The 23,743-nt window shown below is 38.7% G+C and overlaps 1 protein-coding gene across 4 annotated transcripts in view; it reads right to left on the bottom strand.

The window, feature by feature from the left end:
* VPS41 (VPS41 subunit of HOPS complex) overlaps nt 1-23,743 on the bottom strand; it is a 109,557-nt gene that overhangs the window by 61,205 nt on the left and 24,609 nt on the right. For all 4 annotated transcript variants that reach the window (XM_052698998.1, XM_052698999.1, XM_052698996.1 and 1 more), the window contains 2 exons: nt 21,535-21,612; nt 4,451-4,525 (listed from right to left, as the gene is read on the bottom strand). In XM_052698998.1, coding sequence (XP_052554958.1) covers nt 4,451-4,525; nt 21,535-21,612 — 153 coding nt within the window. The remainder of the gene's footprint in view (nt 1-4,450; nt 4,526-21,534; nt 21,613-23,743) is intronic.

A 23,743-nucleotide genomic window follows, 5' to 3' on the forward strand; every position in this document is an offset into this window, starting at 1 on the left:
GACAGAGTGAAAAATTAGAGTTTAGCTAAACAGCGAGAGGAACTAAGCTGTCCTCACTCTGGCTCCAAGTTTGGCAGTCTCAATAAAGCAAAAATACCTCACAACAAGCCCTCATCTCCCTTTCAAGCTTGTCTCTGGAACGCATTTTGTAAGCAGCATTATCAGCTCTGCCTGTGACTCATTAGTGAACACACAGACTCTAAAAACACCCACTGGAAATACTGCCACATCATCGCAGAGCTGTGGTTATGTAAGCCAACCAAAGGGCTATATTTGAGATGGGTCTAAGCCTGGAAAACCTTGTGGCTGATGTCTGCAGGATTTTGTTCTCTGGGTTTTTGTTTTGGACACTTGGCACGGTATGTCCAGTGCGACAGACTACACAAAATATGGCACAGAGGAAAGAGAAAATATGAGGGAAGAAAGGAGGAGAAAAACAAAACGCTCAAAACAAGTCTAAAAACCTCAATGAAAGCAACATTCTCAAGAACAAGAAGAAAAACAACTCTCAAATTAAAACCAATTAATCAAAATTAACAACCACTGGCAATGGTGCCTTCAGCATTGTCACAATACTGCATCAAATGTGTCAGTAAGATGTGTCTTTAAGAGTTTGAAAACAAAATGGAGCCAGTTAACTAAAGAGGAAAAAACAACTCAGCATAAAATACATGTTATCATGTTTACTCTAGGGACACCATATAACAGTTTATTACTTCTTAATGTCTTTTATTCTTCAGAGAGAAAGTGATTCTTTTGATATTACAAAGCTATATTGGATTTATCTATTTCTACTTTCCATCATCTACTTTCTCTTCATCTTCTGTTTCTAGGTAGCTGGAAAAAGTATTTCATGAGCACACTATATTTTACCAGCCCTTTCCATCTTAAATATCCAGGATCCACTATTCCAGCACACCTAGACGTAGCTGTTTTTTGCTTCCAAATATGGAAGCACCAGCTAACTTTGAGATAGTCACTCTGAGCCACTTTTTTTTTTTTTTTTTAAGTGTGGAATACAGTACTTCATGAATATTTTTGACATAATTGTTGTTACAGGCAGTAAATGTGACACTAACACATGTAAACACCTTTTCAATATACCTTATGCTGTCTTTTATGAAGTTCCAAGCCAATAAAGACACCAAATAGAAATTCCATTCTGCAAGACACAAGGGCTGCTCCAAAAATAATGTCTCCTATTTGATTACATTGGCCAATGATGTTAGAGGCAGATGTTGGTGTTATGGCAGTAGGGGTTATACCTTCCTACCAATATTCTATCACATTTTGTTGTGCAACAGATGGCAGCAGAGGGGCAGTCTGACAAAATGGCACCTGATATGGAAGTGCATCTGATGTAAAGATGTGGAACTGAATTCCTCTGCAGAAAACATGACACCCACTGACATCCATCTGTGTTTGCTGAATGTTTATGGAGACCAAATAGCAGACATAAGCACAGTAAGGTGGTGAGTGGTTTGTTTTAGCAGGGGGAGCAACGATGTGAAAGACAAGCCACATTGCAGGCAGCCATGAAGATTTTTATGAATGCAGCATGCAGGTTCTCATTCATTGCTGGCAGAAATGTATAACTAATGGTGGTGACTATGTTGAAAAACAGCACTTCGTAGCTGAGAATTCGCTCTACCCAACAGCGTTATTGTGCTCACTATATCTGTTGTAGTTTCATAATGTGACCTAACCCAGGTGTTAATATTCCTGCAGGGGAATTGGGCTAGGAGAGCTTTCAAGACCCATTTCAATCCCTGACATTCTGTGATTCTGTGGAAATAAATAGGAAGCATCACTTTCAGGGTGATCTACATATGAGAGAGCTTTAGACCCAGGTGATTCAAGGTAGTGTATAAGCAGACAAAATTCTAACATAAAAAAAATACATTTCTGCAGATGCATTTCCCCTTTTATTTTTTCCATCATCATAATTTTCCTTTTGTATTTCAGTATCTGCTCATTGTTCCCAGACAGTGGACACAGCAAAGTAGTGGGTGGTAGCTTTCACTTCTGTTCCTTTCCACGAAGGTGATGACCAGCTGCACAGAGTCCATTGGCAAGGAACATTTTCAAACATCAAAACTTTCAGTGAAGAAAAGCAGCAAGTGGCTCATTCACAGCACAGTTGTTGCTATGTATAAAATGCAGGTTTTGACAGTAAATCTAGATGCTGCCTGACAAGAGGAAGGTTAGAGAACTGCACTCTACTGCTGTGTCCCCCCTCAGTAAAAACAACTAGTCCAGATCTAGTTTGAAAGTGAAAAGAAAAAAGTAGTGAAAGAAAATGCAGGACACAGCAGAACGGGTATAAGAAGTTCTCATCACAAAGCCTTCCTTCAAGAAGACAGATAGTTTCCAACTCCCTCATGCTGGATTCATTCTGATATGGGAAAATGTACTCCCTACATAGTGCAAGAATCGTTTGCAGTGGTCCAGAGGACATAAGATCACTAATTTATATAAGATAAATATCTTAACCTAGCTAGTGCAAATGTTTTTTGGCTTTTGTTTTACTGGTTAAAACAAACAAACAAACAAACAAACAAACAGCTTCTTTCCCCCCTTTCTTTCCTCTCAAAGATTTCACAATTCCTAGTTATTATCTGATAACCTTCCAACTATTTGTATATTTAATTTCTTACAGTACACACACTGTGGTAAGAAAAGACATACAGGGCATATAAAATTACATTTTTCTTATAACCAAGAACCATCAAGTGCTACCATATCTGGCCAGGAATTTCTGCCATTTTCTTATACAGCAGCATAACATATTGATATGTTTTCACTCACTCTTTGGGTAGATTCTCTCATAGAGGCACACCTTTCTGGATCACTCTGACAGTTGTAAAACACTCACATCTCTCAAGCCTCCACTGTACAATATGGTAAAATAGCAATGCCCCTGGACTTCAAGAATACAAGTGCAATTCATATGCACTTGTGTTACTCCAATCCTTTGCAAAAACATTATCAGAGTTAGCTCTAGCATGGGAAACAAAGTTCAAATTGCCTTGTATAGCACACAACTTACTGGATCCACAACAGCCATTGCACTAGTGAAGAGAGATTCATTGCAACGTAATGGAGTTTTTCCTTTTCAAACAGACACATCACAACAGGAATAATAAATTTCCTAACATCTCTGCCTCAAACGCGTATTTCTAACATTACTGTATTAATTTAAAAAAACACAATGTTTTTATTACTGTTAACAATTACTGACCCTTCCCTTATCTCACAATCTTGTAGACAATTAGGATACTCTTGCTGTGTTTCTCACAGGTTGCAAAATCCTACAACGTACTTTGAGAGGCACTAGTATCCCAATTACTCTGTCAAGATGCTGACATTGACATCAGGGTATCTCTGAGAAACAATAGGCTTGTATACGTAAACTGGCTCTCTGCAGAAAAAAAACATTTGCTTGCAAAGGGAAAAAAAACCCTCAAGCAGATACAGCCTAAAGAGATTGTTTCCCCATTTTGCCTACTGCAAGATCCAATTTTAGTTTGAATTCATCCAACTTAAACTAAATGGGTTAGATCCATTAGGATCATCAACACTCCTCCTCCATCCAGATCAACTGTGTAAGAAATGTTCCTCTCTGGAACTCCAGCGGATATTGAGAAATTATTGAAATGATTTTTAATGCACTCCATATGTACACGAGCATTATATTCAAAAAAGAAGCTTAAAAACACCCTGTGCGTAAGAATTTTATCATTGCAAACCAACATTACAAAAGACTGCCATCGACTTAAAAACAAAAAAGACATTCTTATAAGTGGAAAATCAATCACCAAAACCACTAAATGTCACAGCTCTACATTCCAGAGAAGCACTGATAATTGTTAGTTATACACTGCACAAATGAAATATGTCCTCAGTCAAGGAAGTAGGTGCCAGTTTTTTAGGAAACTGTACATATATTGATTTTACATTTATTTAATGTGGCTGTTGTAAGACACTTTATTCTTCTGATAAACTATGATTGCTTATCAAAAGATTCTATAATTCAAGAGAAACATTCATAATGTGTGTGAAAATGAAAACCACCAGCCCACAGAATCCAATTTTGTGGATTTATAGCAGAAAGGCATTAAACCACTGTCTTGCAGGAACAGCAGACTAGTCACTGAAGTATAACTGGCACAGCAGTAATGATTAAGGTGACATGTCCTCCTGCCACAGCTGTTAATCAGCTTAATACCAGTTACATTATTGACATTCTTGTAATTACTTTTCCTACGGCACATTCGTGCAAAATATATTTGACTTTAATTTTGAGTATTCAAAGGTGAGCCCACTTCTCAAGATGGATGGTCAAAGTGGTGCTAAATGTAGCACTTAATTTCACAGGTATCACAATTACCTCCAGTTTAATACCAGAGTGCCTTTTACCTCACGTGACACATGAACAGGTTAGTCGTACCTTCCCATCTTCTGAACAAACACCCATGTGTTCTCCACTTTCATCCAGGCTGATCTGATTTATCTTCACGGGGCTCTAGAAAAGAAAAAAAACAACACAAAATTTAAAGCTACATCAGTAGTCACATGCTTTTATGTCCTCTACATTTTCTGAGATTTATGTATGAGAGGATGTACGCTACTTGTGTCAATTCAGAAAACATGGAAGACGTCTTCCTCCAACAATACCCACACATGGCCTTCTTTCAGGCCTTACGCCTAACCCAGAGACCTGACATTGTTAGCCTCACATGCCTAGAGTCCTCATGAAGGGTCAGGGTCCCAGAATTGGAGCTTCTGAGTCTGCACGCCACAGTTACTCATTAAGAATCTCTCCCGCTATCAAAACTCAGCATAAGGCATGCTGACAGAACAGGCATCAGTGCAACTGAAAATTCTGGCTTGGTCTTCCTGCAAATCTTTTCCCTGGCTTTCATTTTCGCTTCTAATAGTGTTTTCAAAAGCTAGTATTAGAAAGTATTGAAGTGCAACATGGATGTACTCAGACAAATATTGAGAAAAGCCTCAAGACTGCACCAATTTAATAAATTGTCACTTTCCCTATCCACTTAGGACATTCTTTTAAATTTGCCCTGCAGGGTTATACAGCACTCGACCGTTTACTTTAAACATCTGTCCTTAAGTACTGAGGACTGCCCTCACATTTGGGTAATACCATGCAGATCCTCTCATGCATCAAACTCCACATTCAAGTACCAAGAACTTTCTTATATACCACGATCCTGATTTCACCTTCTGTAACAAATATCATTTCAAGCATCACTGAAAGATCTTTATCCACGTCCAACCTTAACAATTCTATGTTTCTGTAAGTCAGACCCAGATATTTAAGAAAAGCTCTTAATCTCAGAAAATCTTAGAAGATTTTGAGCAGATTGCATCACGAAACAAATCACTTGTGGCATCCTGAGAATTGTAAAGGAGAAGTCCATCGTACATCTGTGCAAAAATGAACTGTCTGTCACTGGAGCAGTACCGGCGTCATGGGATCACATTAAATATTACAGTGTGTGCCTAAAATATAACAAGCCCTTATGTATGCAATGGCAGTTGGAATTACACCACTATAAAAAGTTACATTAAAACTCACTGTCCCAATGAACAGCCTTTAAAGGGTAAAACCAAGATCTTCTCACAGTCTTTGGAAAGCTTTTCCCTGTGTATCATGCACACGCAAAACATAAGTCAGGGAAAGTAAGATTTTCCTCACCTCACACTTGTAGAAAAAGAAAAAATATCAGAAAGAAAAACAACAGCATTTACCAAATTATGTTTTCAATTTCCTTCTTTCTAACCAAGGTTGAACAGCTGTGCCCTGCTCTGCAGCAGATGGCCTGACGAAATGGGAAATGGATGCTGCCAGTCCTGCAGTTTTCTGGCTTCCTCACATGCAGAAGACATCACTCAGCCCCTCACCATGTCACAGAGCTGCAACTCTGCAACTAGTTACTGCAACTGCTGCCTAACACAACATGGTCTCTTCACCACGAGCTCTCTGCCAAAAAACTCGCTGCCAAGGAAGTCATCAGAGCAACCTCCCTTGATTTATGTTCTCCAGCTGTACTTTCACCCACCGCAGGGATGAAGTGCTGACTTACTGCATTTCAAAACTACAAGAGAGCACAGCCCCAGCTGTGCAAGCAGCTGGCACATGTTCCTCCAGACGTATTTGGGGTGTCAGCTGAGGAGAATGGCTCAAGCACATCAGTCTGCTGGTGTGGTCAACACCTCCGTGATGGCTCTGATTCTCAGGTGCAACATGTACCCGATTCAAGAATGCTGAATAAGACAGGAAATGTCAGTTATCAGGCTCGCTTTCTAGAAGCTTCATAAAAATGACCAGCTCACAATTTCATTCCTGTCTTACCTTGAAAATGGTTTTCTAAATTTCTGGTTTGCTCATCAAGGTGCAAGAGGAGATTTTTTTGGTTTCTGCCAGAGAGACATAAAAAGTAAAACCCACCCATTAAACCCCAGCACATCTCCTCTCTCTGCCCTACAACGATAAACACCTCTGTCCCTCTGCAAGGAAGAGTGCAGAAAGTTCAGCAGAGCTGATCAAGTGGCATGGCTTTTGTTCTGAGAAGTATCTGAGGTGCTATTGCCACAACTTTCTCCAAAGTTCTTTTTTTGCTCTGCAATTGGAGAGGCAAAAAGTCCATCCTGAATAACATCACCCTGACATAAGGTCACGGGCTGAGTCAGTGTTCAGTCAGTCCCATTCTTCTCATCTCTCCACCACCTAAAGCCCGCCATCACTGCTTGCATGACAGCAGCAGCAGGTCTCGTAGCACTCCTACATAATGGCAAGAAAGCCCAAGACATAAAGGAAACAAAACAGACACACCAAAGAGCAAGGGCTCAGCTGTAATGTCCATACCGTTCCCACTGTGCTGGTGAATGGCTTTGATGAAGTTTGATGCTCAAAAAATGAAATGCAGGAAGTTGGCAGACTACAAGGTAGACTACGTAAGTTATCTTGGCATAAAAGGTGAAGAAGCAGAGCAAGATGACAGACCTTATCTATCACCTTGCTGTTTGGAAGCCACATAGAACACTCTGGAGATGAAATGTGTGGCTATGCTCAGGTAACTGAATGGTGCCAGGCAGGGCAAAACTGCTCCACATATACATGCAGTGTACTGTGGGTAGGGGAAAAGAACATCGTTGCAACATCTGTTTTTTTCACACTGCATTACTTCGGAATTGTTTAGTAGGAATTCATTAAGTAGAAATTCAGTATGCATGGTATTTCATGACACTACGTATAACCGGCAACTTCTTACAAGCCTTCTGCATGTGCAATGCTTTTATCAGTTGTTTCTAACCACCCCTTTCTCCACCTCTTTCCCCTGCTGTCTGCCACCGCAAACAAAAGATGTTCAGGAAAGACAAATTCAACTAAAAGCAAAGCTGCTACTTAAACACATCTCCAGCTACTTTTCATCAGAATATGCTATTCTAGATAATGTACACAAGGTAAAGCAACCTTGCAGTAATTATTTTTCTTCAGATTTCAAGTTGAATTGGCACTGTTGGCTACAAGCTTGTTAATTGACTTCGTCAGTCAGAACTTTCCACAGAGCTCAGAAAGAGATGACAGACCATGGGCTCAAATGCTGTCAAGTCTGAGTATTAAATGTGTTTTATAATAAAGTTCTAGCAAGGAGAAGTACTGGCAATGCCAGGAGCTTCTGGTTTGGCACTGAGTAACAATCAAGGCTATAATTTTCAGAATTATACTCCACTATGCTATTTAAGATATATATATATATATATAAAGCTATCTAGAAAATCAGAAATAGGAGATGGCCAATAAAATTAGCACATTATCTAAGTCCAAGGTGTTTCTTCATCTCCAGCTCATATATTCAGTTATTCTTCTAAACACATGGCTGGGCCAGCCAGATAAGCTACTTACTATTTCAAATAGTTGTATTTACATTCTATCAACAGCTCGTGGCTAATTTTGAGATTCCAGAAAAGAGAAGCACAAATAATCTGGAAGGTCCCCCCTCCTCTTTTTTTGGAATTAAAAGCTACTGCCTCAGCCACGGAGTTACAGCGGCCTTTCCCTTGTGTTTTTTTAAATCTTATCCCAGCTGTACCACTGAAGAGTTTAATTTGCCTGGCAAAAGAAAACAGGTTTGCTTTCTAAGGCACAGAGAATAAATGCCCTCCCAGACACATCTACTTATGTGTAATTTAAGAATAACAATAGCAATCTGAGGTCAAAGTGTCACTTCAAAACTTCTGCACATTTTATTCACCTAAGCATTATTCAGTGAATAAGCATGGCCTAATCTCAAATCCTATGCCATAAAAACATACGCATCTGCTTAGGAAAAGTTCAGTAATGTCTAACAATTGTTTAATTAGTACTACACTGAACAGTATTTTTTAACCTAATCGGGACCCCTTGCTTTAGTCCAATTAAGGACAAAAAACCAATACCACAAGTTCTTTTTAGTCACAATCATACTTCCAGCACTGCACAAGTAGTAGTAACACACACAGTATTTACAAAGCGACACGATTCAAGTCTGGCAATAAGAAAGACTCCATTAGTTAGGAAGGGAGATACACTGAAATGATTAACTTGAGAACAGCTGCTGAATTTCATAAAGTCTGGAACTTCTGGCAAAAGAAGAAAAGCCTTCAGCTGAATTTCCATTAGCTGCAGTTTTCTTTCCGATGGAGACATGTTTGGAATTCTGGACAACATAAGTAAGTTTGACTGTTCAAAATCAATAATGTCAAGCTGACACTACAGAACAAAAAAATGTTACCTTAATGGAAGAAAGAAAAGTTTAGGGAGAGGAAAAAACAGCCAGCAGAGATCTTGCTCGAGTAGATCTAAATATAGACTTGGGCAAAACCTTACATTTACAGCGAAGGAAAAACGAGCATCTACCAATATATATACCCCGTGTGCTAATCAATTCCCTAATTAATGTAACAATGCTTGAAATAAACACACTTGCTATGGATGACGTCAGTTCTTAAAGCAGGACTAAATTCACGGCCACTCAGAAAGCTTCTTTTAATTGTGTTCATTGAGGCAACTCCTTCTCCCCTGGCACTCATCATCAACCCACCTTATACTATCAGTCCCCCAACGGCGAACCTGAGAAATCAATCTGCTAATGCATAATTTGTAAAGCTCCTCTGACTAACAAATGGATAATTGATTCTTGCACAAATGCTGCATCCCAATGGATATGAACTGGATGAACAAGAAACGTAAGACTGGATTTCATTCCAATTCTGTGAGAAATGCAATATTTACAAGCTAGGAATCTAAACGTTTTAATAGTTGCCTGTGACTTCGTGCCTTTTAGCCATGGTTAGCAGGCTAGCAACACATGCGTTAGGAGTGTGAAAAGCAAAGTGATGTTTGATCATACTTGCAGCAAAGCTCATTTTACTTTAAGAGGTTCTGAACGCTAAGACAACCCACTTATGCAGCACTGTCATCCATTCTTCGAGAAAAAAAAAATCTTTTTCCTAAATTTTCCTAAATTAACTCAAAGATTTTTAAGTGTCAGTCTATGCAAAAGCACACATATAAGCATATCCAAAGAAGAAAACCATCCGTTAGTCCTTTCTGCTGCATTATGTTCTTGTAATTCTGGATCTACCTAACCACTCTGTAGCTGGTCTCCATACTATAGGAAAATTTTGTGCACATGGAGATTGAAATAAAAATATAAATAAAAAAATAAATCAGACTCTTACAAGTGCCTATTTTTTATTTACTTGTGAGTTTTCATCTGCATGATATTCACATAAACAAATACATAAAAATCCAGTTCAGCAATATGAACTCATTTCTTAAAATGCACAGGAACACAGGAACACAGACTACCATTTTTATGTTTGCATTGCTTCCACCATGAAAATGGTGGAAAGACTGATTTCCAACAGAAGAAATTACTTCCATCACAGAAGTATCCAAGTGTCAGTGCTGATCTGGAAACAAACTGCCTCAGTTACTGCCACAACTAAGCCAAGATACTCTTAGAATATAAGGCTTGCACTGATAGGCTGAGGAATTTGCTCTGAATAAAACTCCAACTATTCAGCTTTTACATATATTAATTAAATGATCTATACTCCATTGAATTTGGAGAAACAATGTTGTTAAGACTATTGAAATAAAGTAAACCAGTACTGTATATTTTCTTTCCCCAACTGTGCCTGCCCAATTCAAAATGATAACCTCAGCTCCCCTAGAAGAATGCCTTATTTAAGTAACTGGCCAAAAAGGAAGCTGAATTTTTCAGGGTCTTTTCACGTTGGGAAGCAAGAAAAGGTGAAGGGAAATAAAGCACAGAAGATGCTCCCAGTATTACAATAATTACAGTCCTGCACTGACATGCATAGTTTACATATTCATAGTTTTACTGACACAGTGGAAGGAAAAGCAACCCTAAAAACAATACTATATCATGGTTTACATATAATGTGATAGAAATACATATATAACTATGTGTATGTGAACAACTAAGAAACATAATGCAGCAAAACAAAGGTTTAAATCAAAAAGGTAGTTTTAAATGTTACAGAATAAACTGTTTACCACTGTCTGCAGTAGAAATTACATATTCTGTATTTACAATGACAATTTTCATTTGATGAAAATTTACTAATATCCACACCAAAAAGGTTTTGTTCAACAGTACTGCTAATTCCAGCAAGTGAGGATTCCTGCTCCAGTGCTTTTCCTACAGCATTTGTGAATTTATCATTCTCCAAATGAAAAATTGGAGATTATATTGGTTAGATAAAAAGGGGAGGGGCAATTCTGGGGAGAGTAACAAAGTCTGGGACATAGAATATTAACATTAACTTATATTTTATCTGTAGGAAGGCATACCTTGCCTACAAAAAGAAAAATCTCAAAAGCTCGTCTAATTCTAAGGGAATATGAGGACAAGGAATCTCTCCTATATCACCTGAGAAACTGAGAAAGACCAGTAAGCCTACAGTGATTTCAATACTTTCCACATCAGTGAATCCCTTAATCTTGTTTGTCAACTACAGGAACAGAGCAAAAACACATCCAAAGAGAAAAATTAACAAGGGATCTCCTCAAAACCGTAGCATTTGCTAGACAATCCGAATGCTTGTTTAGGAATGACAGAGCTACAACTGGAAACAGATCTATATTGGAAGCCTACCTCTTCCTAGCATTCCCTAACTGTTGGCTAATTCCTGACAAATCCAAAACAGGATCTCTTTTCTCTTAAAACAGTGACGTGTGAAGTTACGTCCTTACAGGAGCTTTGTGCCACAGGAAACAATTCACTCCTTTTTCCTCCTCTTCCCAGGTCCTCTTTGACATCCACTGTGTAACTGCAGGGCCTCAAAGATGAAATGCCCTAAGCCTGCCTCTGCTTTGTTGTCACTAGCTGTGGATCAAAGTCACCTGAGAATATGCTGCAATATTTCCCTTTGCACTTACAGGAGGGATGAAGCAAGGGATGCACGTAAAGACTCCATATACGTGCCTCAGAAATCCCAGTAAAGGCTGGAAGAGGACTATTCCAGTAAGATGCACCTCACTGATTTCTCAACCAGCTTTTCTTTCTCTACCAGCTCTCCAACACTGAAAATTTTGAGGATTCATCATGGAATATTCCGCTTCTACACAGGGTACTGTATTAAAAATTGGGCCCTGGAGAGCAATGCAAAACCCTGAGTATCATACTTACTGGGGCACTTTTGTAGGCTATTTTTAATAGAATAACACCCCAGTGTCATTAATTTACAGAACAGGAAGTGGGTAGTATGAGATTTTTTTCCATTTCTTGAGAAAACACAACTCAAAGAAGTGACCGATGAGAAAAGCCAACCGGGTCATAAAACAGCACTGTTCTTGGCAGGACAGGTTAGCTTTAGAGATTATTCTACAGGTGCTTTGACCAAACAACTTTTAAAAGACAGATGAGGCTCTTGACTGTTCTTCTCAAGGCTCATCCATTGCTTTGCTAGCATTAGGACAGCCAATGAAGATTGCCTGTTCCCCTCTCCCCGGTGTAACACAGAACAGAGGACACAAGTAGTTTTCTTCTTTCTATCACCTCTTGCCATGGAAAACTGCACGAGAGTTTTTCTTTTTGCAGTTAGTTTAGCCTGTCAATCATTGTACTATAGATGACGATTCCAGTCTAGTGGCTACTGAAATCAGTGAGAAGATCTCCCACTGACTGAATTGCATGGAACACAGACTCTGTAAGAGAAGAAGAACTCCGCTGGCTGCAAAAGACATAGCCAGTCATATTCTGGAACAGGCTCCCCAGGGAGGTGGTTGAGTCCCCATCCCTGGATGTGATTAAAAACCATTTGGATGTGGTGCTCAAGGACGTGATTTGGCGGAGGGCTGTTAGAGTTAGGGTAGGATGGTTAGGTTGTGGTTGGACCTGATGATCTTTAAGGTCCTTTCCAACCTGCGTGATTCTATGATTGTTGGCAAAGTTGAATATTAGACTGGGTGGTTAATGGCCAAAAGCTAAAACATACGGACATCCGATCACCAACATTTGTACAAACAGGCAGAAGTCAGATCTGTATGAGAGAATAAATACATTTCCTGATTACTGAAAGCATTCTGTTCTCTTCAGACTCCAGCTCTGAAACTTCCTTTATTTGTCATTATATCATCTGAGATAGTCTTCACAAACCTGGTGAAGAGATCCTCAACAATGATCAGTTTTGCAATTTGGATTCGGACAGGATCAAAAAAAAAATCTGCAAATTAAGATGATAGGGTGGGAGGAAGGAGAGTCCTCACACAAGTAGAAACTATGAATCCCGAAGTTCAATGTAACTTACTTTAAGTGGCAAACTATGCAGCATTCTCACTGTGGCAGTAAGATAAGGAAAGCTAAATGTGAAGATGAATTGATGCTGTGCAATGTCCCCAGTGCATTTGCATATAAACAGGCTTTATTTCAAAGCAGCAAGTGTAGACATTCTGGCTCATAATAAACTTTATTTAATGCAGACCAAAAAAGCAAGCGGATTCATTCACTCTTCCATTATTACACTGCTCACATGTCAAAGTTCCTGTCTTCAAGAACTGTTACGGCCTGCAGCAGCTACACACCTCTACTATGAGCCAGGGTTACAACGGTGAACAAAAACACCAGGCTTACAGAATTTCTCATACTTGTATTTATTTGTGCCACAAACCTCTTAGTGGAACTAGCTTCCTCAGCAGCATCACAGAGGAGATGATCAGCTTTAAAGAAACTACTTTGTTCAACAACAAATTGGAGGGTTTTAACAACCAAGATCAGTCAAATCTGGACTGACCACATTCAGCACTCTGACAGGACTGCAATAAACAACGGATACACACTGTCATGTCTTTTCACGCAAAGAAGTCTCATTATTTGGATGCAAATTGTTATTAAACTTATGAAGTTCCTTACCAACAATATCTCACCCCTATGGGAAAAAAGACTTCACCTTCATGCTTTCTTCATTGTATTATGCCCCTGTTATGTCATTCTATGTTGCTAATAGTGCTGCATTTTTATTGTTAATGGAAACAAAGGGCTGCAGCTCTATCATTAATGTCAACTTATATAAAAAACACTGTCCTCCAGAACTCAGTTGCTCTGGACTTTCTAACTATGAAAACATTTTCTAATGCAAATAATATTTTATTAATGCCAGGACTCTGAATAATTCTGACAAGTAAACTGCTATTATTTTTATATGTGCACGCAAGTGCCTGCCTTCAGTATACAAGAAGATGTCATTCAGGTATAATATGCTATTTAACAAAAGGAAAACAGCTCTAGAATCAGCAGTATACTAACTTCTTTGAAGGTAAACTTTTCCAAATCCTTCCTGTGCTTTTAAAGGTTGTAAGGAGTTAGAAAATGCATTTGTGTTATCCGAAACTAACTGTTTCACTGCTGCTAATAAAAGCTTTAGAGGAACTTGGCCCAATAATCCAGCTGTGTAACAGCAAAACACATTTAGGGTGGGTATAAGATAGATGTGGCAGAATATGCTCATGAGATGACTTAAAAAAGGAATAAGTAAATCATGGAATATGCCTTGTGCCAGTAGCATCACCTGGTCAAATCTGCCAAAATTGCAGTAGGGGAAGGATATCTGCAATGGCTGCGAGCCTGAGGTTCCTTACAATGCTAAGAGGGAGAACAATCTAGTCAGATTGCCAGAGATTAAACCTCTGAAAGGCACAGAAAAGTATAAAAGCCCAGTATTTAACATATGTCTGAAATTTGTTGGAGCTCTTTTGAGTTTCCCTTAAGATGGATAATCCTTTGGTAAAACAATACTCTGTTTAAATTTGATATGAAAAAAGAAAATACAGTGTTGTGCACAGTTGTTTATTGAATTAGAAATAATCTTTCTTTGTTTTTCATAAAAGCAAATGAACTTTGTTGTCAAATCATGAAATTAGAGTGAGCATAGTGAGCTACTAATAGTTGCAAAGAGATTACATTTTCTAAATAATCACAAGATGCAGAATGCATTCAAGCAACTGATGTTACCAAACCATGATGGTAAAAGAGTCAGGAAAAAAAAATATACTTTTATGTTTGATGTATCTGCATAATGTCACCAGTAATTTTCTTTAAAACATTCAAAAATGTCATTATGCAAATTCCCTTAGTAGAATTACAGTAAGTCCTCTACTTGATCTTTCATATAAATAGATTCAGAGTTCCTACGAGGTCTGATTTAAAAAAAAATAATAATAATTTAAAACATTTGCCCTTCAGATGATCAGCAATCCTATCTTACATACCGTAGTATTAATATTCTTAATGTTTGGCATTCTCTCATAATGAGATATTTTTTCCTCTACAATTCTTCAGATTTCAAGATTTGAGAAAACACACAGAAGAGGTTAGAATCTTTCTAAGTCAATAAAAACAGAATTGTGTGTTATCAGTAGATCACTGACAAAAAAAAGTATTTATTCAGTAATATTCTTTTCCAATAATAATGAATAGCTTCCACATTAACCTAATATATTTATTCAAGTACAAAATTAACCAGCACTAGGTTCAATTTGAGTTGGATACACTGAATACACAGATGATGTGCAAAATTTCTGATTTTTTTTTTTTTAAATCAGCATTGTCAATGAAAACGACTGTCTCACTGTGCTGGTGCAGCCTCACCTCAAGCACTGTGTGCAGTTTGGGCACAATAAAAGAAGGACGTGAAACTATGAGAGAGCATCCAAAGGAGGACCAAAGAAAGGGGAAGGGTCTGAAGAACAAGACATATAAGGAGTGTCTGAGATCCCATGGTTTGCTCAGCACAGAGCAGAGGAGCTGAGGGGAGGCCTCATGGAGGTGCATCCCTTTCCACATGGGATATTCTATGATATACATGAAACTTTAATAGAAACAGAATCACAGAATCCTAAAATAGCCTGGTTGCAAAGGAGCACAGTGCTCATCCAGTTCCAGGCCCCTGCTGTGTGCAGGTCGCCAACCAGCAGCCCAGGCTGCCCAGAGCCACATCCAGCCTGGCCTTGAATGCCTGCAGGGATGGGGCATCCACAGCCTCCTTGGGCAACCTGTGCCAGTGCCTCACCAGCCTCTGGGTGAAAAACTTCGTCCTAACATCCAACCTAAACCTCCCCTGTCTCAGTTTAAAACCATTCCCCCCTTTCTGTAGATCTATCACTATCTATCCTCATAAGCAGCCCTACCGCCTCCTGTTTATCCGCTCCCTTCAAGCACTGAAGGCCACCATGAGGTCTCCCCGCAGCTTCTCTTCCCCAAGCTGAACGAGCCCAGTTCCCTCAACCTTTCCTCACACAGAGCTGCTCCAGCCCTCTGCTCATCTCAGTGCCTCCTCTGGCCCCGCTCCCAGAGCTCCACGTCCTTCCTGTGCTGGGGGCCCCAGGCCTGGACGCAGCGCTGCAGATGGGGCCTCACAAGAGCCGAGCAGAGGGGGACGATCACCTCCCTCTCCTGCTGGCCGCCCCTTTTTCATGCAGCCCAGAACACAGCTGGCCTTGCGGGCTGCAGGCACACACTGCTGCCTCATGGCCAGATTCTCATCCACCAGGACCCCAAGTCCTTCTGCGCAGGGCTGCTCTCATGGGGTTCTTCCCCCAGTCTGTATCAATACCTGGCATTGCGCCACTGGGCTGAGCCAGGGGTTAAACTTTGAGCATGGAGCCATAGGACTCCACCACCAACTCTGAGCAGGAGGTCCCACAGAGGACAATGACACTTTCCTGCACAGACATTTGCCCCTATGAGAACGTGAATTTTCACTTTTTTTTCGGAGCCTACACTTATAGCAGTATGTTTTGTTCTGCACAAAGAGCAGGATTTCAGCTTCAAATCTAAAAGGCACACTGACATTCAGCTACCCAGATCTTTACTCTAAATTCTGTTGCTTCATTTCATTTCCCGACTAAGTCTTCTTTCACAGTCTGACAGTGACAACTAAAATGATGTAGTTAAAGTAATAAACACAGAATTTTAAGCAGACTGTCAAAATAAGTGACATTTATATCATTTTAGTCTTAAACTCTCACATAAAGTTCCATTCAAACTAACTTCTTCATTATACAATCAAATGCTAAAAGTTACCTTCCCCATTGAAAGATGCTTCATTATCTATCTCAATAGTTAGTATGGTCTGCACCATTTTCAGCATTCAGTGCTTAGCAATAGCTTCTTCTTCATTAGGAAATATGGCTTTCTTGTTGGCAATTAAATTCTTCCAAAAGCCTGATAAGTCAAGAGAAACCTCTGACAGCTGTTTGTGACTTGTAATCAGAAACACCAAAGGGCCACTGATTTATCTTTAAATAAAGAACACTCTTGCTCCAGAAGCTGGATAGTGCCGCAACTTTCTCAGGTCCAAGGACAATAATATCACAACTGAAGGAATTCCTCCTAGAATTTTTAAGGAAGCAGAGATGGCCCAGTGACTCTGGATTCCTGCCACTCTGATTAAACTGACATAAAGATATGTTTAGTGCCACACAACGAGAGATAATTAGGAGAAAAATGATGAGGCCGAGAAAAAAAGTATGTAGTGGAAAGAAATTCTGCAAAAACAGGCAGAAGGTTTAAATGTTTCATTATCTTTCTGAAATTCCAGCAGCTTTGAATAGCTCACAAGTGTTCCAAGCAAAGAAAACTTCAACTTCTGTGCACTAAGATAAATTTTCAAACACTATTTACATTTGTTTTCTTGGCTCATGCATCACCTCTGCAGCACCCGAGAGGCATTAAATATTTAAATTCCCTATTACTAGTAAAATAGGTGCTGTTTCTCCTTCTCACAGAATACCACTGGCACTAGCCAAGACATCTCATTCTTGCTCTAAGGTTGATGTTTATTAGAAGACCAGAATGAGTACACATTTTCTTGCCTATTGGAAGGTTTTTGATTTGTTACTTAACTAAACATGTTTGTACAGATTTCTTCATATCTTCAAGTCCTTAATCCACAAGATGCCAGTTGAAGCAATAATTATATTAATAAATTGTAGACAGTCTAAGAGGAAAAGAAAGACAGAGAGGCATTTGGAATTAACGTGCTGTGAATCAGTCCTGCATCATCCTTTGTCAGTGGCATTAGCAGGCTTTTTTCCCCCTTCTTGTTGCCTTTTAGTAATAATTTCCATGCATTTGACACATTTCATCTCACTCAATGCACTGAACCCTAGTACAACAGAACACCAATTTGTCAAACATACATTATTTGAGGATGCATATCAGTTAATCTTAGGCGACTGACATTGTCAAAGTCAGTCATGCTGGTGAGAGCTAAAAAAAACCAAACAAAAACAGGCTAGGCATGTAGGAGAGGAGATTGTATGAGAACACAAGTGTGGTGACTGAGACACCAGCACCCCCAAATTCCTGTCTTATAATTCTCAAAAAAACAATAATCTCCCATACTGGTTTCAAAGCACACATTTTCACTTTTACTGCAAAGAAGAACTGCAAACCCAAAAAGACTACTAGTTGACCTGGCAGAGGATAGAAGAAAGATTGATCTGAAAAGACTTCTAAGCCATTCAAGGTTAGTTTCACAGAAGCCTCTGAGAATTTTTTTGGAGTACGTGAATATAAGCTTTTGCAGCACTAGAAACAACATTTGCAATTCAGCAACAAAATAACCTAACTATTCTACCAGTATTACAGGACGATGTTCTAACAGGATTCTGTAAAAAAAAAACAACTAAACAAACAGGTATTTTCTGCTGTTGTTGTTTAGATACTTGAATAAATTATTTGAATTAACTAAAATTTGAACATAGGAAACTCCATACAAATATGTGGAAGAACTTCTTTATGGCACAAAACACTGGAACAGGTTGCCCAGGCAGGTTGTGGAGTCTCCATCTATGGAGATATTCAAGACCAGTTTGGACATCAACCTGTGTAGGGTGCATGCTTTAGCAGGGGGAGTGGATTTAATGATCTTTTGAATCTCTTCCAACCTCTGCAATTCTGTGTAATTCCGACTTCAAGATCGTGATCCAGAAACTGGCTACCTTGGAGATTCTGCAACATACCTGTCAGTTCTCTCTCAATGTTCACAGAAACTAGACATGATAATCATGCATGACATGAAGAAATAAGTAAATCCTCTGAGGTCAGTCTTTATATCTGTCTCACAATTGGGATCAAAATCAAATGAAAGCCACTATAGGATGGAATCAGACTTCTCTTAAAAACAAAATTTGTATTTATTTGTTCAATAGAGATAAAGAGAAATAAAAGGAAATCAAGAGGACTAAGAGAGAAGTAATGATACGTTCCACATATATTTAACATGAACTTTTGCCCAACATATCAATGCCTCAGGTAAGGTCATCTCTCTTTGACAAGACACTATTTTATTTACTTGGAACAAGTTTTAAGCACTACAAATTTCTAGCAATTAGTAACAACAGATCTTTCTCCTATTTACTACTGCAAGGTAGTAAACACTATCTTGTGTTTATACTCACTAATGGAAACACATCTCAGATGGAATTTTCTCATTCGGGACTCAATGAAGAACCACAGAAAACTTAATCAAAGAAAATACTCCTTGCCACAGAGAATTTACAAGAGAATGTTTTGCATCTATGGAATCCATGAAGTGACTCTAATTCTTTAAGAAATATTTGTTTGCAATTCACAACAGAGCAGTGCTATAATGGAAATCTCCAAGGAGGAGAGACAGCAAACAGATAGTGGAAGAAGAGAAGGAAAAACCCATCAAGAGTTTTGTTTGTCATTCTTCTAATCTGTAGTCCAAAATCTTTAGAAGTTCAGGTTAGAAGGAAAATATTCTGACATATAGCAGCCAGTGGAAAACAAACTATCTCTACTGGTTCAACAGCTGACAGTGTTCATCCAAAAAATCCCTCTCTGTTTAACCAGAAAAGAATGTTAAAAGCTGCCTTGTTTCACACACAGATAGTTCATTCTGCTCTACAACACCTAGTAATTACAAAGTAAATTTTTTCTTTAGAATGCAAGTTCTCCTTGATCAAAATTATTTTTCTTCAAACTATGAAAAAGACAAAACGCACCCTTTCCATCTGATCTTTGATGTACTTATTTTTTGCACAGGAGATTCATGTATTACCAGAAAAGAAACAAACAAAATAAACAAGAAACCAACAACAGACAAACACGAAGAATATACTGCAAGAAACACTTTTTTTTCTAGTCTACATCTAATAAAGAAAAAGAATTTGAAAAGAAGTCATCACTCCTATCCCTATAATCAGACATGGCACAAAAATATTTATCTGAAGCCAGTAAGGATTCAGAAAGGAGATAATATCATAAAAGCTGTAGAGCATTGGTTAATACGGCCCAATCCTAAATTCATCCTAAGAAACGAGCCTTCCAGCAGCTCCTGGTTGGGCTTCAATAACAAAGAAAACTAGAACAGCAGATTTGAGTGGGTGGGTACAAAGAGAACCCAGGGATTTTGTTTTAGAGTCTTTAGTAGACAGCATCTCCTATGACTTGCTGTACACTGCATCTTTACAGAAGGATGTAGATTTCATCTCTAGGAAGAGTGTGGAGGAAGACGGCCCTGGTCGTGCACCCACAAATAAAAGACACTTTTACAAATAAACTCTTTCAACTACCTGACACAGACTGGAATGAATACAAGTCTAAGGCATTTAATGCTTGCCTCGAGAGAAAATGTCAACTTCATTTGAGCAAGTTCTTGAATCAAATCTTTTACTGCAGAGATGGAAGAGAAGAATTCAGGTACACTTTAATCTGCTTTTTTTTTCCCCCGACAGATTATTTGAAGACAAAGTTAACAAGTAACATACACGTAATCTAATTGGAACCACCAATTGCAGACATCAAAGTCTTTCCTCTTTTGAACTGCAGTCAGCATCACCTCTACAGAGCTAAAAAAAGTAAGAAGTTACAAGAAATTGGAGAACATCATCAGGTTAACTTTTAATTAATGCCCAGTAAGATCATTGTTAATTTGACTGTTACTATTTATAAAGTTTTCTACAAAGGCTGTGCCTGGGAGGCTACATTTTGGCTGAGACTTCTTTCCTCTTGCACAATTGTGTAATTAGATTTTTCAAAAATATAAACAAAACCTTTCACCTCTCTCATGCAGCTAGCTGTGTCAGCTTTAGAACATACGTTCCTTCTGCAAACATGCCAACACCTTGCAATGGATACTATGACAAGTGCTGACACTGCTATGAAAAGTTGATGCTTGGCTACCAGATTTTGTGACAATACCAGGAGGAAAAAAAAAATAATAATTGCCAGTTCCCTTCCTCTGACTCTCATGGAAAAAGAGGACACTGAAAAAGAGGTGTGTGTGTATATATATAAATTAAAAAACATAAAGTAAAAAATAAAATAAAAATAAAAATCAACAACTATGCACAACTAAAAAAAAATAATCTAATATTCTAGAACACAATTTTAAATTGACCACTTCATTCACCCCCTAATATCAGGAACCAAAATAAGAAAAAAAAAGAAGTCTGCCTCTTCTTCCTTCAATCAATACAATCCCTTAAGAGTCCAAGCTTCAAAACATTCACATAAAATATTAGCGTTATATATTTGCAGTAGATAAACTGAACCAGCAAGGCAATCAATCAATTTTCAATTACTTGTGGCAACTAGATAAGACGATAGCAGACACACTAACAACTGACAACAGACACCTAATGAGCGGGCTCATACCTTATGGAAGTCACGAGCTTCTGGGGTACATAATTAATAATAGCCATTTACAATCATAAATATGTATTTCCTCTTCTGTTTTCAGAAAGAGAGTTTATTGTATGGAAACTGAGACGTGCTCATCACCAAACCATCCAGTTCAACTTCGTTTTCCAAGGACTATAAATTGCCATTTGTCTTATGGTGGGGGTGGGGAGTCACGAAATGCATCAGTAAAATTTCAGGTGTGGCACAAACACGAATGTATCTATTATTCAGTACATCACAGCTTTTTACAATGCAGTAGATGTGCTGTAAATAACGCCATACTTACGACATCAAACTTCTGTGTGATGTTCCCCTGGACATCAAGTAAATAAACTTTGCCATAATGCGTTCCCAGTGCCAAAAACTGTAAAAGAAAAAGATTGATTATACAAGACACCACAACCAGAACTACAGCAGTGCTAAATGAACTCCGGGATGTTTAACAGATTAATGATTAGCAACACTCAGAAGGAAAAAAAAAAACCTGCTATAGACAAAGCTTATTTTAACTGCAGCTAAAGAATAAAACAGGGCTTCAAGCCCATATTACTGTGATAGTGCAAGTTAGCTGTCAGAATGAGTCATGAGGATCCTCATCTACTGACAACTAATGGTGTGTCTGCAGTCTGTATGCACTGCCTGATGGACTGTGGCAGCAAATTAAAAATGCAGTGTGAAAGCAAGTACTTAAACACAGACCAGAAATAGTTCTGGGATCCTTTCCATAGCTTTGTTTCAATTGTCATGGTATCATTTGGGCTTTAATTCTCCCCCATCACAAACATAAAAGCAAAACATTCAAACAGAGGAATAGGCCATTGGTGAAACACTGCTGGGTTATGGAAAGTCTCTGCTTGCTTTTAAGCACACAGATAAGCACAAGGTTTGCCTTCTTTCACTTAGTAACACTGGTGTGTGGCAGACTCAATACAAATAACACTTCTCCTTGGGTATTTCAGAGTTTCATTGTAAAAAGAAGTAACAAATAAAGTGACCTCCACATAAAAGCATGCCATCACAAAATTATTTTGATATAAACAAGACTGCAATTGATTCTGAGAGATCTGCTGTTAATTGAACCATGCAAACTACACCTAAGCAGGAAAGGAAGAACTTTGGTACTACTTGATTTATGACAGAGGTTTCTTTTATTCCCCCCCACCTCCTTTCAGCATTACTCAAATAGTCTAGGCTCCTCAATTCTCTGTATTTCACTGCATGTGAGCATGCTTCATTGCAACCTATAATGAAATGCTCAAATTTACAGGCACTGCTAAGCGTGTCAGTCAGGCAGCACAATCTTTAAAAAATAACCTTACAGAAAGTCAAGGTTTAAAAGGATTTATCAAAATGGAATTGCTTAAAATGAAATTTCAGTTCAGGCACTTAAAATATGAAGCTACATTAAAAGGAGTCAAAAAAGGGAAAGAAGGGGTTCATTAGAAATTCATTCCCTGCAATGCCTTTCACTCCTGCAAGGTTGCCTTTTTTCAGGAAGAAAAAAGTCCCCCGGGTAAAAAAATCAATACTGGTTAATAAAACATCAGGTGTGCAGACATAACTAGGTATGACTATTCCACTGCACAGGCCTGCTTGAATGCACCAGGTGCCATGACGATTAGTCATCCAGTGCAGACAGCAAGCCTGGTGAAAATATGATGCTTTAGCAGTGAAAAGAAAAAAATAATTCTGAGGGGAAATTAGTCTGGAAACAGAAGCCAGATTTTCAGGATTCCCAGCAAAGTTCAACAGCTTTAATCAGAGCCATATTTTACACAATCCGATGTAATTTTATTCATGATGAGTCTTTAGCGGGGCTTTTCTTCATTCAGCAGGAAAAGAAACAGAACCAAACCAAAGAACACCCCAACAGCACCTTAACCCACCTTCAGTTTTAAGTTCTCTATTGTAGCAGACATATTTCAGACACATACCAGACTCCAGTACCTAGCTTCTAACCATATTGATCCTTCTCATAAATAGTGCATACAGTTTGCTGGGAAACTAAAAGTGTTGGGATACTTAAACAGCTTTCCTGTATTGCCACTCTTTGTGATGCTGTAGTTAAAGCTGTATCTGTGCACGTCCTTATAGAACAATCCTGCTTATCTCTTGCTTTTCAGAATTCACCCGAATCTCAGAAAGGTGGCACACAGATGGGGAAGCAATGCTTGCCAATTTTCAAAATATCTGCTTAATTCTAGGTTGTCAAAAAACATTTTCAGAAGACTTATTGGATTAATTCCCAGAGTTAAAATACATGTCTCATCTTAAGAGCCTCTTGAGCCGTGGCAGCAGTCCTTTGAGTGCAAGAGGCACAGCACGAGTCAGTCTGAAAAGGCAGCCAAATAACAGAGATAGGTCCCTCAACAATCAATGTTAAGGAGTTACTGGTGGCTGTGAAAAATAACTCGGAAAGCAACAATTATGTTTTATATAGTAACTGTTACTTGACAAATTACGAACTCTCATACTTTCAGATGTTCTGCATCATT

This window comes from Tympanuchus pallidicinctus, unplaced genomic scaffold (genome assembly GCF_026119805.1).
Source record: "Tympanuchus pallidicinctus isolate F22 unplaced genomic scaffold, pur_lepc_1.0 scaffold34, whole genome shotgun sequence".
NCBI classification, from domain to species: domain Eukaryota; kingdom Metazoa; phylum Chordata; class Aves; order Galliformes; family Phasianidae; genus Tympanuchus; species Tympanuchus pallidicinctus.